Below are 15,833 nucleotides of genomic sequence, written 5' to 3' on the forward strand. Positions count from 1 at the left end.
GTGCACATTATTTACAGTGTAACGGACTGCTGATTCCATGTCTACCCGCTCGAGTCAGATTCCTGCACTGCCCCCCTCCGTGTTCTGGACCAGCATAAAAGCCTCGGAACTGAGAAGCGCCTCCTCTTCCTCAATTCCGGCGTCGGGGGCACGGGTCTTCTGTCAGACCAATTCCTGTCCTCTCTTTCCCCCTCCCTCTCTCCCTGCCTATGGGGGAGGGTCTCTTGGATGTTGCCAGAGCCCTGGCACTCCCTCTCTGTTTCCTGACTCCCTCCATCAGACCCCTCGCTCTCATGACCGCTCTCATGGGAGACGGGCTGCTTCTGATGAAGGGGGGGGGTTCTCTATAAGCCCTCCCCCTTACACACAGATATATGGATTTGTTCATATCTATACAGTGGTACCTCAGTTTACGAAGTTAATCTGTTCCGGAAGTCCGTTCTTAAACCGAAACCGTTCTTAAACCAAAGCGTGCTTTCCCTAGTGAGACCTCCCGCTGCCGGTGCCCTTCCACCATTCGGATTCCATTCTTAGACGAGGTAAAGTACGCAAGCCTCTGACCCAGAAACTCCAGCGGGTGCAGAATGCCGTGGCGAGGCTCCTTACGGGGTCCCGGCCGCGGGATCACATTCATCCAGTGCTTTACCAGCTGCACTGGCTCCTGGTGGAGTACAGGATCAGGTTTAAGGTCCTGGTTTTGACCTTTAAAGCCCTATGCGGCTTGGGCCCCTCGTACCTACGGGACCGCCTCTCCTGGTAGGCCCCGCGGAGGCCCTTAAGGTCCACAAACAACAATAGTGCTCTTCCAAGTGGCGCCTTGGTTTCTGAACATTTTGGAGGTCAAACAGACTACCGGAACGCATTAAGTTTGCCGCTTTTGCTTTTGCGATTTATTTTGTGTTTTTGTTTCTGAGGCTTTTTCGGTTCATTTGTTTTTGTATCTACAATACTGTCTTATTTATTTTATAGTACAATACATCGATTACTGCTTTCATTTTATGGACCAATGGTCTCGTTAGATAGTAAAACTCACATTAAATTGCTGTTTTAGGGGTTTCTTTTTAAAAGTCTGGAACGGATTAATCTGTTTTGCATTCCTTTCTATGGGAAAGCGCGCCTCGGTTTTGGAACACTTTGGTTTTGGAACGGGCTTCCGGAACGGATTAAGTTTGAGAACCAAGGTTACCACTGTACTGAGATTGTAAACCCGGTCAGCCCAGTGTTGGTTGCAATGGCTGGCAGTTGCTCTCTGACCTCTCAGGCGAAGAAAGGTCTTGCCCTGCCATCTGCTAACCGGTCCTTTCAACTCACGATATGTAGGATTTAATCTGGAACCTTCTCCTTAGAAAACATTTGCCCTGCCACCTAGCTGAATGACGGCCCCCAGCACAACTCACCGGCTCTTCGACATCAATGATGTATTCTCCATCGGTCACGTTGATTTTATAGTGCTTTATAGACACGGTCCTACACCGGATGCGGAGGAAAGGGGGAAATTCAACAATGTTTTTTCGTAAGAATTTAGGGTGGTTTTTTTGTTTTTTAAGGGGTTTTTTATTCGCAAATTTAACAAGGAAGGAAACAAGAGCAAAAGAATGAGGGGGGGGCGAGGGAAAAGAAAGGAAAGAAAAAGAATAATAAAAAAATTCCTTCAGTAGCACCTTAAAGACCAACTAAGTTTTTATTTTGGTATGAGCTTTCGTGTGCATGCACACTTCTTCAGATACAGTGAAATAGAAGTCCCCAGACACTTATGTAGAGAAGGGGTGGGGATGGGGAGGGGAGGGGGTATCACTCAGAAGGGTGGTGGAAGTGGGTGATTGACTGACTGATAGCTGTTGATGACCGAAAATGACTGCAAATGGTTTTGCATGAAAAAGCAAGGGTTGAGATGGCTGAAGATCGCTTATCATGTATAATGAGATAAGAATCCGATATCTCTGTTCAAACCAGGTCCCTCCATGGTTTTGAGCTTGGTGATAAGTTGTAATTCAGCAACTTCTCTTTCCAGTCTATTTCTGAAATAGCTCTGGTACCAGTGTCCATGTTAAGTCTGGTGGTTGTATTATTGTGGGTGAGGAGTTGTTTAAGATTGGGTGGCTGTCTGTAGGCAATGAAAGGTCTTCCTCCCAGAGCTTGAGAAAGGGAGCTGTCATTGTCCAGGAGAGGCTGTAGATCTCTGATGATGCGTTGTACTGTTTTAACTTGGGAGCTGTATGTGATGACTAGTGGTGTTCTGTTATTTTCTTTTTTGGGTCTGTCTTGCAGCAGGTTCTCTCTAGGTATCAGTCTGGCTCTGTTGATCTGTTGTTTAACTTCATCAGGTGGATATTTTAGTTCTAAAAAGGTTTGCTTTTTAGAAAAAGGTTTGCTTTAGAAAAGGTTTGCTTTAGTACCAGAGCCTGCAATAAACCCAGATGCCAACTTTGCTGCCACATACACCCGGACAACATCATTACTGGCCCCAACAACATCCAACATACCATCTCAGGACTATTTAATTGCTCATCTTATACATGATAGCGATCTTCAGCCATCTCAACCCTTGCTTTTTCATGCAAAACCATTTGCAGTCGTTTTCGGTCATCAACAGCTATCAGTCAGTCAATCACCCATTTCCACCACCCTTCTGAGTGATCCCCCCTCCCCATCCCCACCCCTCCCCACCCCTTCTCTACATAAGTGCCTGGAAACTTCCATTTCACTGTATCTGAAGAAGTGTGCATGCACACGAAAGCTCATACCAAAATAAAAACTTAGTTGGTCTTTAAGGTGCTACTGAAGGAATTTTTTTATTTTACTTCGACCCAGACCAACACGGCTACCTACCTGTAACCGAAAGAAAAAGAGATTCTGTAAAATTTGTAGAATAAACTCGCCTTATATAACCAGCATGCTTCAGCCTAATAAATGCATGAAGCATTAATGCCATAGATAGAGTAAGCGGTCCTGACAGACTTTGCCTATGTCATTTCCCCTTACCTTGGGAGGAAAGAGGTAACCAAGCTTTCATTCTCTGAACTGCTCCCTCCAACCGCAAGGCTTTAACAAGCCTCTTCTGTTTCAGACAAGAATGGAGCCTGAAACTAGCATTTCCCTATACACTATAGTTTAGCTTTTACCATTTTGTAACCAATAACTTTTTTTCCTGCCTGTGCATCTTTTTCTAACTGCTGTATGGAAAAGCACATGACTCTGACCTTTTGGAGCATTGGTAAGTAAACCTTTTTATAACTTACAAACTTATGGTCTGCTTCTATTCTAGGGGAAGCGGAAAACTTTAGAGGAAGCTCTTAAAGAGAATATTTATGGAGTTCGCTGGAAAGGGCACATTTTAAAGTTTTCCAGCCTATATTTCAACGCTTTTCTTTGTTGCATGTTTTGCTGTGTTCAACTTTAAGCTTGCGTCTTGGCTTCCAAGGATGTTTTCCCCCAACAAAATCACCATCAGTTCATATGAGGGACATTAAGGAAGGGCAATATATACAGTGGTACCCCGCAAGACGAATGCCTCGTGCAACGAAAAACTCACAAGATGAAAGCGTTTTGCGTTGCGCAAGGTGTCTCGCAAGACGAAGTTTCCTATGGCTGCGTTTCACAAGATGAATAGGAACACATTAATTAAATGGATAGACCGGGTAAACCAGGTAAATGGTAAACCACGCTTCACAAGACGAAATTTTCACTATATGAAGCGACTTGCAGAACGAATTAATTTTGTCTTGTGTCCAAAACTGGTTTGAAGTCCATTTGATTTCTGTTTCATAATTTTTTGACCTGGCAATGTAACACAAATCATATGGTGTGTGTGTGTGTGTGTGTGTGTGTGTGTGTGTGTGTGTGTGTGTGTTTTATGCAAAAATCACAATGTGGGGGAAATTGTGAAGCCAGGCAATGCTTCTCTTGGTTTTTGCAGCCTCTGTTAATTCTGCCAGCTCATTCAGGGAGCAGCGAAAAAGCAGACAATAAGGGAAATGGGGGGTGGGATTGAGTCTATCACAACTCTTCCTAGTGGCCCCCCCATGGCTCAGATGCACATCCCAGTCAGATGGAGGCATGTAAATAAAGAGGTACCTCCGTTTTCGAGCGTCTCGGAAGCCGGATGTTTCTGTTTCCGAACGCCAAAAACCTGGAAGTAATTGTGTTCCGGTTTTGAACGCTTTTCGAAAGCCAAACGGCTTCCGCTGAGTTTTCAAACATTTCGGAAGTCGAACGGTCTTCCAGAACGGATTACGTTCGGAAACCGAGATACCACTGTTATAAAATCATCATCATCATCATCATCATCATCATCATCATCATCATTATAATATTGTGGGCCCAATATTGTGGGCTTCCCTTCCAGCTGAACTTCCAGAGCTTACTGAAGACTTTCCATTGTTCGCAGGCAGTTCTGATTTTATAGTTTTAATGCTTTTTTTTTTTTAGTCCTGTTTACATTGGATCCCCACTTGGAGATGACTGCGATGATGCGATATGCAAGTTGTTGAAACAAATAAATAATCGTGTGTGTGTGTGTGTGTGTGTGTGTGTGTAGTGAACAACAAAGAAAACAAAACCTTTTAGCATTAGAAGCAGGAGACAAGCAAGGGAGATGGCTGGACCTTTGGGTGACACGGGAGGCGATGGTGGGCTAAAGGAGGAGACCGCAGAATTTTCTGCAATGGATTTGCCTTGCCAAACTCACCCATTCGCCTTCAGCCGGGTGGACACGGAGATGCTCTTGCCATCCCCTCCGGGCCGAAGCAACATATTCCCACAGTTTTCGTTCTTCTCCAGAAGGACTTCGGCCTCCGTCCTGGAGACCCTGAAGAAACACCTGGGGCAGAAATAAATAAAGCAGAGGTCTTTTGCAAAACTACAGCCTTGCCCCCAAACAGCTTTCCCGTCTTAAACAGCCCTGTAAAGTGTGGATAATCTTCTGCTGCATTGCAAGGAGTGTTGGTGGGACTTTAAAAAAAGTTTGCCCTGCTTGGTGGAATCCAAATTAGAGCAAGTGCAGCCTCAGCAAGCATCATGCCATTGTTCCTGGTTGCTGAGCAACAGCTCCACCGGTCCCCCTCTTGGCTAGCAGACTGTAGCACTAGCAGAATTAACCCCTAAGTCGCAAACTGAATGATCCCTGCTGTTGTGCTTCCAACATGTGTCGAGGCACACTTTCCTCAATAAGTGCTGTACAGTGGTACCTCCAGGTATGAACGGGATCCGTTCCAGAGGCCCGGTCGTATCCCGAAATCTTTGTAACCGGAGGCGCCCTTCTGCGCACGTGTCCGGCGTGGTTGAGCGCTTCTACGCACGCAGCGCAGTTGAGTGCTTCTGCGCATGCATGCGCGGCGAAACCCGGAAGTATACCTGTCAGAGGCGCTGATGCAGCTACTCTAGAGTAACGACTCCTCGCAGCATAGTCCTTTTAGACTTTTATTAAGTGCTGATTATTTACAGTGCTCAGAGCGATCTATATACATGCTTTCGGTCAGGTGTCAGAACCTCCGAATGGAGATTGGCGCGTTTTCTTCCAGCAAAGAAGCTTTGGGAGACCCATCCTCTTCCCCCTACGTTTTCTGCGCAATTCCGGCGTCGGGGGAATTGGCCTTCCCCCCGGGCTCCCCCTTTCCTGTCCCACCTGGGTCAGTGGCTCCGCAACCTTGCCTGAGCCTCGGGCACCACTTCCTGATTCTCCACTGGAGGCAGAGCTCTCCCTGCTCTCCCCAGCGCTTGGGGATGGGCTGGAACTTAAGAGGGGAGGGACTTCCCGGTATCCCCTGTCCCTCACAATACCCTTCCGGGTTTGCAGCGTTCGCAACCCAAAAGTTACATTACCTGAAGGTAACGTAACCTGAGGGTCCACTGTAAAAGAAAAACTGCAGGGTGGAAAATTGTAGCCCTACCAAGTTTAAAAGTCGCCAGTGACACTGAGTGATTATTTCCCCTGGCAGATATAAATACATCTTTGCCTCCAGGGGTTTGCAGTCCACTCACTCTGGAAGTGGCTTCTCGACTCTCATGTCAGCCTTGGATCGACGTTCCTTTTCCTTCTCGAGTGCTTCAGACAACATACAGAAGTGACCCGGGAGCAAACTCAAGGTGGATGGAACTTTCATCTACGGGAGAACAGAGTTTGGGGTTAAAGGTGTTGGAAAGAAATCCTGACAGCACCTTACTGAACAAAAGCAGTGGGTGTAATTTGAGGAGAAGTAAACGGGCCTTGTACAGTAGGGAGACATTCAACCAAGCACACAGAGGGAAAATTCTTTCAGAACTACACAGCCAATCAGAGTGTATGCTGTCTCAGCAAACGTGATGTCACTCTGCTTGGTTGCTCAGCAACACACACACACCCCAGCCCACCCCTCTCTTGGCTGTTTGGCTGAAACACAAACAGAATGAACCATTTACCGTAGTTAATGATCTCTGCTGTTGCACTTCCGACATAATAAAGAGTCATTTCATCTAGGGCTGCAGCTAGGGAGAAAGGGGTTAAATCGCCCCACGCCTAATGAGATAATCTTCTGACGTTATTTACATGTTCAAAACCCTGCATGTTAAATCCAAAAATTTCGCATTGGCCCTATTTGCAATTGAAAACCTCCCCTTTTGCAGGGCTAAACTGCTATTTGATTACTTCCCCGTTGTCCCAAGCTAGAGACTTTGGGTTGTATTCAACTATGTTGTACAGGGAGTAAGACTGAGTAAGACTTAACATGGGGTGTAAACTTTTGTGAGCCAAAACTTCCTGATTGATCTCTTAAATAGCCTCTCTGAATTGCCCCAATGTCAGTTTCTCTTCCCACGCAGTGGTGGTCGGGAGCTTAAACTATCAATTGCTCTCCATAGATCTTTGCTTCTTTTTTTTAAAAAATGACAAAATAGCACTAAAACACCAGGGGGGGGAGGAGGAGGAGGAGGAGGAGGAGAAAAGAAAGGAAATAAACTCACCTCCACAACCGTGAGAATAAAACCTTTCCATATCTCTCGCGACTCAAGGCTTTCCATCTGAAAAGAACAATCCCAGTTTTAAAAACTTCAAAAATTCCTTCAGTAGCACCTTAAAGACCAACTAAGTTTTTATTTTGGTATGAGCTTTCGTGTGCATGCACACGAAAGCTCATACCAAAATAAAAACTTAGTTGGTCTTTAAGGTGCTACTGAAGGAATTTTTTTATTTTACTTCGATCCAGACCAACACGGCTACCTACCTGTAACCATTAAAAACTTCACTTCATGTTAACCAATTCAATTATATATACCAGGGTTAGACAACATGGTGCCCATCATATTTGACGATTAAGAGATGGAAGAATCTATCCATTTTGGCGTTCTTGGTTTCTCGTTTCCCCGATCTTAAATTCAATTGCCAACGCCTCCATGGCGATCGGCAAGGTTTTTATTTAAGTAAATCCTCTGGGAAACCCTTCAGCATCTTAGAGAGAATTTCTCCTGGTAGACACATGATTTGTACACAGTTTGGAGTAATACGCACATTTCTGCGAGCATTTTCTCCTTGTCTATAGCGCATTTTTGTGTGTGCTGTTTTTGCTATTTTTATGTACACCTTCAGCTAATAGGTGCATCCTTTTGTAAATATTGTCCAGCTGGACAGCTGCATCACAAAATCTGGATAAAGTGCAGATTTTGAGAGAACGGGCTATGTTTCATTTCTCATTCTGTCTGGGAAAGTGAGAATCTGATAGCCATTGTGGTGCGGATTCGCTCTTCCAAACCTCTCCTGCCAACATATTCAACCTAAAGATCTACAAATCTGGTACTGTTTGTACAAGGAAGGATGGCTGCGATGTAGATCTTTGCAACCTAAAGATATACAAATACCTGCGTTGTTCCCTGTTACATATTAGCTGAACAGAGCTAGGTCTGTGCAACCTCAAGATCTACAGATAACAGTATTGTACCCCAACAATACTGGAAACAAAAGCAGAACAGATAACTTTGATCCAAGAACAAATGGTTTTAGCTAAACCGACCCTGTTGTAAACATCTTTTTAAAATAATAATAATAATGCTACAAGACATTCAGTGAACATGGGGACCCGTTTTTTGTTTCATATACAATGAAAGCAGTGATGAAGGGAATTCTGTTCAACACAGACAAGGAAAGTTGCGGGGAGACTTTAATCCAGAAGCTTCTCGACTTCCTTTTTTGAAAAAAGAATTATTTATTTACTGTATGCTTTTCAAGTTTATACATTTCACTAGTTTTTATTCATTTCACTAATTTTACATTCATTTTGACATTTCAGAATTTGACTTCCTTCCCTCTCTTTCTGCGGTTCCTTAAATTTATTTTTGACATCTTCTGCATCTCCAAATCAACTTAATTTACTCATCTACTCATCTCCTTTAAATATATACTCTTATGAAGCTGCAGGTTGTTACAATAATCCTGCCAATGTTTTTATCTGCTTATAATTTATCTGTAAATATTCAGTAATTTAATTTCCATTCTTTTTATTTTATTTTATTTTAAAAAAATGTTATCTTGATTTCTTATTCTTCCGGTAAGTTTAGTCATTTCTGCATATTCCGTAAGTTTTTGTGTCCATTCCTCCTTCACTGGGACTTCTGCTTCTTTCCATTTTGGGGCAAGTAACATTCTTGGGGCTTTTCAGCTTCCAAACCTTCCACGAACCCTTTCCACCCTGGCCTGTCTGCGGAGTAGGGTTGCCAACTGACCCATAGGCTGATCTGCTCCTGTGCCTTTCTCAAATCAGAAGCCAGCAGGGATCATTTCTTTGTGGCACTAGGAGACAGACTGCCAGGTGCCAACAGGTTGGTAATTCCAGGACCAGGAACAGTTCTGGATTTACGTATAAACTAAACAAGCTATGGCTTAGGGCCCCACTCTCTTGGGGGCCCCCCCAAAAGTGTAAAGGGGAAAAAAACCTGGATGTGCATTTCCAAAATATAAGATAAAAAACAAATAAAATAAAACCTACATACAGCAACAGTGTTTTGTGTTGTGAAGAAGAAGAAGGAGGAGGAGGAGGAGGAGGAGGAGGAGGAGGAGGAGGAGGAGGAGGAGGAGGAGGAGTTTGGATTTTATATCCCGCTTTATCACTACCCGAAGAAGTCTCAAAGCGGCTAACAATCTCATTTCCCCCCTCCCCCACAACAGACACCCTGTGAGGTGGGTGGGGCTGAGAGACTTTGGAGAAGTGTGACTAGCCCAAGGTCACCCAGCAGCTGCATGTGGAGGAGCAGAGACGCGAACCCGGTTCCCCAGATTACAAGTCTACCGCTCTTAACCACTACACCACACTGGCTCTTATGTAGGCTCCTAGGATGTAAGTCATGGTCCCCGCCTGCTAGCCTGCTCCCTAAAATATCACTGGTTTGCTCTTTTCTATATATAGGGTGCCTACATTCTGCTATTTATAATTATTAGTAGTTTGCATTGTATATTTACATCTATTACTTTTTCATGTTATAGCAAGTTTCTAGTGACTAGATCAGGAGTCAGCAAACTTTTTCAGCAGGGGGACGGTCCACTGTCCCTCAGACCTTGTGGGGGGCTGGACTATATTGGGGGGGGGTGAACAAATTCCTATGCCCCACAAATAACCCAAAGATGCATTTTAAATAAAAGCACACATTCCTCATGTAAAAACACCAGGCAGGCCCCACAAATAACCCAGAGATGCATTTTAAATAAAAGGACACATTCTACTCATGTGAAAACACGCTGATTCCCGGACTGTCTGCGGGCTGAATTTAGAAGGCGATTGGGACAGATCCGGTCCCCGGGCCCCTTAGTTTGCCTACCCACAGACTAGATTATGAGTCTTTGTAAAGTGTGTTTCTAAAGGAACTTTTGTTATTGCCAAATGCCAATGTGCTTGCATTATTAAGTTTGTTATGAATAAAAATCATTTTAAGTTAGAGCTTAATAATTATTTCACTATTAATATACATCTTCTTCTTCATTGTATTTCACTATTAATATACTTCCTCTTAATTGTATTTCAGTTCAACAATTACTTTGATAAACTACATATTTTGTGATGTGCAAATGGCTTTAGATACCTATTAAAGGTAAAGGGTAAAGGGGCCCCTGACCATCGGGTCCAGTCGTGTCCGACTCTGGGGTTGCGGCGCTCATCTCGCTCTATAGGCCGAGGGAGCCGGCGTTTGTCCGCAGACAGCTTCCAGGTCATTTGGCCAGCATGACAAAGCTGCTTCTGGCGAATCAGAGCAGCGCATGGAAACACCGTTTACCTTCCCGCCGGAGCGGTCCCTATTTATCTACTTGCACTTTGAGGTGCTTTCGAACTTGCTAGGTGGGCAGGAGCTGGGACCGAACAACGGGAGCTCACCCCATTGCAGGGATTCGAACCACCGACCTTCTGATCTGCAAGCCCTAGACTCTGTGGTTTAACCCACAGCGCCACCTGGGTCCCTAATTAGATACCTATTAGGTCCATAATTTACCAGATAGGATATATCCAACACAAAAAACAGCGACAATTTGTTGTTGACAAAGGACAGCTGGACGTATCAAAGGGCCCCATTGCCTTCAGTAGCTGAGGGCTCATCAAACCTCAATCCAAAAGTTGCAAGCCTCGTCACCTAGGCGCTTCTGTGGAATAAAACAAATTCCAGGACATCTGCGAAGGTGTGTGAGGCCAATTTATGCGCTGTGCATGCCAGGTTTGCGTGCAAACATGATATATGTCCTGGAACACACCCAGCAGCCTCCCTCGCATGGAGATCGGCGATCACGGTAATGCACATTTTTATAGCTTATGCAAACACCGCTTGGAGTTTTTGGCGATCAATTCCTGTTAGATAAACGCAGATCAGCGGAACAAGCCGAGATATCTTTGGACTTTGCAGGAACAATATCTTACCTTCAGTTTCAATTCCTGGCTTCGCGTTTTCAAGTTCAGCCTCGCTCCGTCCGCAGGCCAGGCAGCCACAGTTTGTGGGGGGTTGTCGTCGGCAAGGGACAGGAAATCAGCCAGGTCAATTTTCTCAACGTGCTTCGGGGAGAAAGAACAGGTAGAGTGAACGCCAAAGTTTCTAGTCCTCTGAGAGCTAACTTCTGTTGCGCCTCCTTCCTGCTCTCTTTGCAGCTGTCCACCTTCTGGCCTTGAAGCTGCCTTGTATCACAGAACCATAGGCTTGGGAGGGACCCCAAAGGTCCTCTAGTCCAACCCCCTGCAATGCAGGAATCTCAGCTCAAGCATCCACGACAAATGGCCACCCAACCTCTGCTTAAAAACCTCCAAGGAAGGAGAGTCCACAACCTCCCACTGACCACAACACTTCTCACTGTCAGAAAGTTTCTCCTGAATTATCAGAGCAGACCATTTTTCTATCTGACCAGGTGTTGTAGACTTTGTGGCCAAATCTGCCCCATGACTTGTACCAAGGTATTGTTTTACTCAAGAGTAAAGGTAAAGGGACCCCTGACCGTTAGGTCCAGTCGTGGACGACTCTGGGGTTGTAGCGCTCATCTCGCTTTACTGGCCGAGGGAGCCGGCGTACAGCTTCCGGGTCATGTGGCCAGCATGACTAAGGCGCTTCTGGCGAACCAGAGCAGCGCACGGAAACGCCGTCTACTTTCCCGCCGGAGCGGTACCTATTTATCTACTTGCACTTTGACGTGCTTTCGAACTGCTAGGTGGGCAGGAGCAGGGACCGAACAACGGGAGTTCACCCCGTCACGGGGATTCGAACTGCCAACCTTCCGATCGGCAAGCCCAGTGATTTAGACCACAGCGCCACCCACGTCAGGAGTAGACCCCTTGAAATTTAGAGACGCAAGCTAGTCATCTCCCCGAACGCAGACAGAGTAACTTTTTTAAAAAATTGTTTTGTTGCTTAAATGCCCTGCCTTGTTTCTTAACGGCCATAGCTTGGCCAGGTCGTTTTGCACAGGAATTCCTCTGCGGTTGATATATTCCCTCCATATCCCAAATAAATCAAAATCCTACCATTTATTAATTTCTAGAGTTTAGGGCAGTCTCCCCCATCCCCATTCCAAAAACCCCAAGGTATATGTGTGCATACAATTTCTCGCCATTACCTGGGCATCTCTGCTGGTGTTGTAGAAATAGAGATTGAGTTCTCGGAGACCTGCCCAATATTTTTTGTACTCCTGGGGGGGGGGGAGAAAAACCAGAGCAGTGGTAAAGAAACTTTCTTGAACCAAGCGCCCTTATTTCTGGGGCCGCCTGTCACTAATGGGTGGGACCAAAAGAGCAGATGATGGTATTAACTTTGTGATATATCACCAGCTAAACATCGCAATATAATGATATAGCGCAACGGCTGGAATAAGGGACTGGTTTTCAACTTTGTGATATATCACCAGCTAAACATCGCAATATACTTAAGGATGAAATAAGAATGGCACTATGTAGAGGGACTGATTCGCTTCAAGGTGTTGTAAGTATTAAGGTTATATGTGTGTGTGTGTGTGTGTGTGTGTGTGTGTGTATATATATATATATATATATATATATATATATATATATATATATAATTGTTCATAAACATGTACATGAATGTACAGGCACATGTCTGAAACAGCACAGGAAGACAGGCCTGACTGACACCATTTTGACTCTCTCTGACCAGAATCACACACACATTTCCACATGACTATCAACTTGGGAGCCATAATCCTGTAATCCGGAGGCTCTGCCAACTGGACATGACTCCTCCGAAGCAAAGATAGTGATCAACTTTTAAGAAACTGTTAGTTTCTCTTTGTGTTTAGGAATTAATACCTGGGAGGGGTAAGAGGAGGACTAGGAGAGGTGTCAAAGTTGCTCAGATTGAACCCTCCCTTTTTGTGAGGTATTGATTACGTAGCTGTGATGTAGGTAGGAATGATGTGTTTTGGGGGTGTTTCTTGGTGATGGGAAAACTGATAAAAGTGGAGGTTCTCTTTTGTTCTGGGTTCCTTCCTTGATCTCTTGTGTGAGGGGAAGGACCCTGTTGCAACAGCAAAAATAAAGGCTTTGCTTCTCAAAATTCTCTGGTTGGCCTCTGCTATATTCTCCGACCGATGGAGAACCCAATAAGGGCTCTTGTGTACCCCATAAGGGAATAAGAGCAGATTTTTGCTTATTACAAAGGTTTTCCCCACATAGTAAAGCACACACAAACACACATCGCGATTCGCAATATATTGCCAGGTCAAAAGTTACAAAACCGATACCACGACACTGTGGTTTTGAAGAAAATTGGCATTTCTTTCTGCAGTGAGAACCCCCGACTCCTTTGATACTAAGATTTCTCACCAGGACAGGAGCAGGGGAAGAAAGAGTTAATTACATGCACACACACGCACACACACACACACACACACACACACATGGCATGAGGGATAGCTCAGTTGGCAGAGCCTCCTAAACTCAGGGCCATGGGTTCGAGTCCCACATTGGGTGAAAGATTCCTGAGCTGCAGGGGGTTGGACTAGATGACCCTCAGGGTCCCTTCCAGCTCTATGAGTCTATGATTCCATTACAGGCCAGCTGCAGCCCCATCAGAATCAAACAACGAATGCAATCTGCATTCTCTCTCTCTCTCTCTCTCTCTCTCTCTCTCTCTCTCTCTCTCTCTCTCTTTAAATGCAAATATGTATTTCCCCTGTCAAGTCTAGGTTGGTTCTCAGAAACTGTGGCAGGCTTCAAGGTATTGCCCCCTAGTACTTTGTCATCCAATATGTATACCAATCACGAACAGAGAGGCTACTAGACCATCTTGTCCTCCCCAAATTTCTCTCGCCTCTTTTCAGAGCCATCTACCCAGCCTCCCGTCACACCTTGTGGCAGAGAGTTCCCCAGGCATGCCCCATGCCTGTTTCTGTTGCCTCTACTGCCAACCTGCTCCATGGACTGTCTCCTTCCCCCAATTTCTGGCACCAGGAGAAGAGTACTGAGCAGGTGGACATGGGACAAAAGTCCTTCTCTACTTCCTTTATCCCACACAGTACACAACCTCAATCACTCCCTTCCTTAAACTTTTTTAAAAGGAAAAGGAAATAGCAAAAGCTGTCGCAGGGAAAGGTTCTCTGGTGCTAAGAGCAACAAAACTTGCAGTTCAACTTTCTGATCCTTCTCCTAAGAGACCCTGAAGACTCCTACCTTTTCCCAGGCGTTCCTCTTCTCCAGGAACCCCGAATAATAGTGGGGTGGCACCGTGGCCTTTGGCTTGGTGGCCCAGCTGTGTGGCGCTGCCATCGAGATCCCTACACGCCCCTGAAAAGTCCCTCCGTCCAGCTTCACAGAGTCTTTTGCCCAGAGTCCAGAGTCCGACACCAGGAAGCAAAATGCAATAAATTTAATGAGACTGTTTACGTCTTTCTCTTTCCCCCCCTCCCTTTCCCTGAATTTCCCCCTAGGCCCTCCCCTTCACCAGTGCGATTGGACAGCTGGACCTTGGGCAGGTGGATTGATTCTGCAAGGAGGGGGGAACCGTCTCATCTCTCTACCTTCCAGGACATAATAAGTAGAAACTGCAAATTTGGCTCAGCTACACACTGGAGCTTCTTCCAAGCTCTCCCTCCCCACATCTTCTTCTTCTTCTTCTTCTTCTTCTTCTTCTTCTTCTTCTTCTTCTTCTTCTTCTTCTTCTTCTTCTTCTTCTGGAAATAAATTCTTACTTGATTTTCAAAAACATATATTTTTTTATTTAGATCACCAACAACCAAACAGAAAACAGTGAAACCCCCCAGGCGGTCGATACATTTGGGTATACACATAAACAATAAAAACATATTCACTTCAACCATATGCACAATTCTATATCTATTTAGCTCCACACTCCATGAGGTTTATTTAACTTTTAACATTTTAATTACCCCAAATTATTCAAACCTACCCAAATTATTCAATAAATGATTTGGATTTTCCAAAATAGAAACATACAACAAAACCAATTCCGAATCCAATTACCAAGATTACTCTGAATCTCCTGACTTTCCCCCCATCCCTTCCATGGGTCCTATTTTCAATTGCATATTGATACTTCTCCAATTTATTTTTTTAAATCTTTCTGGGTTATCTATACATTCTGTTACATTACAGGTGTGTTTAAAATCCTGCCAATGTTTCAACCTGCTTACAATGATCTTGTATATACATTATAAACTTTCCCCATTCTTTTAAAAAGTTCTTGTCTTCTTGGTTCCTGAGCTTCCTGGTTAGTTTTGCCATTTTGGCATAGTCCGTCAACTTGGTTTGCCATTCTTCTCTGGTTGCGGTTGCCTCTTCCATCTCTGGGCTGGTAACATGACGCCCGTGCGGTCGTTGTCGTGTACATGAACTAGCATACAGTCTTCAAGCATGCAAGCGTATGAAATGGAGAGGGTCATAGAATCATGATTGGGGGAGGGGCACCGAGGGTCATCTAGTCCACCCCCCCCCCCCCGCGCAATATACGAATCCATGACCAAAAGCCGTCCAGCCTCTGCTTAAAAACCTCCAAGGAAGGAGAGTCCACCGCCTCCCGACCGTCCCACTGCCAAACAGCTCTTACCCATCTCCTCCTTTATCACTTGAATCCATTGGTTCGGGTTCGAATCCTATCCTCCAAAGCGGAAGAAAGCAACCTTCTGTAGGAAAACCCTTGAGGTATTTCAAAATGGCTCTCCTATCTCCTTTTCTTTTCCAGGCTAAACATACCCAGCTCCTTCAACCATTCCTCCAATGAGGGAGGCTCTCTGAGTGCGTGCAGAGTGCTCTCACTGCCCAAGCCCACCTGAGGACGGGAGAACGGTTTGGCCTCCAGGCAGCACCTCTCATTTTGGAAATGCTAATGTGACTAGAAGGGGCAGGAGGTTGGCCCAGCAACAAGAAGGCATCTGA

The 15,833-nt window shown here is 45.1% G+C and overlaps 1 protein-coding gene across 2 annotated transcripts in view; it reads right to left on the minus strand.

Annotated features, from left to right (window-relative positions):
• STAP2 (signal transducing adaptor family member 2) overlaps positions 1-14,303 on the minus strand; it is a 28,837-nt gene extending 14,534 nt beyond the window's left edge. For both annotated transcript variants that reach the window (XM_035120483.2, XM_035120482.2), the window contains exons 1-7: positions 14,112-14,303; positions 12,044-12,115; positions 10,863-10,994; positions 6,937-6,993; positions 5,980-6,101; positions 4,688-4,819; positions 1,398-1,467 (exon numbers count right to left, since the gene is read on the minus strand). In XM_035120483.2, coding sequence (XP_034976374.2) covers positions 1,398-1,467; positions 4,688-4,819; positions 5,980-6,101; positions 6,937-6,993; positions 10,863-10,994; positions 12,044-12,115; positions 14,112-14,207 — 681 coding nt within the window. In that variant the 5' untranslated portion in view covers positions 14,208-14,303. The remainder of the gene's footprint in view (positions 1-1,397; positions 1,468-4,687; positions 4,820-5,979; positions 6,102-6,936; positions 6,994-10,862; positions 10,995-12,043; positions 12,116-14,111) is intronic.
• Positions 14,304-15,833: the final 1,530 nt, after the last annotated feature.

Source organism: Zootoca vivipara, chromosome 6 (assembly GCF_963506605.1).
Source record: "Zootoca vivipara chromosome 6, rZooViv1.1, whole genome shotgun sequence".
Taxonomy (NCBI): Eukaryota; Metazoa; Chordata; class Lepidosauria; order Squamata; family Lacertidae; genus Zootoca; species Zootoca vivipara.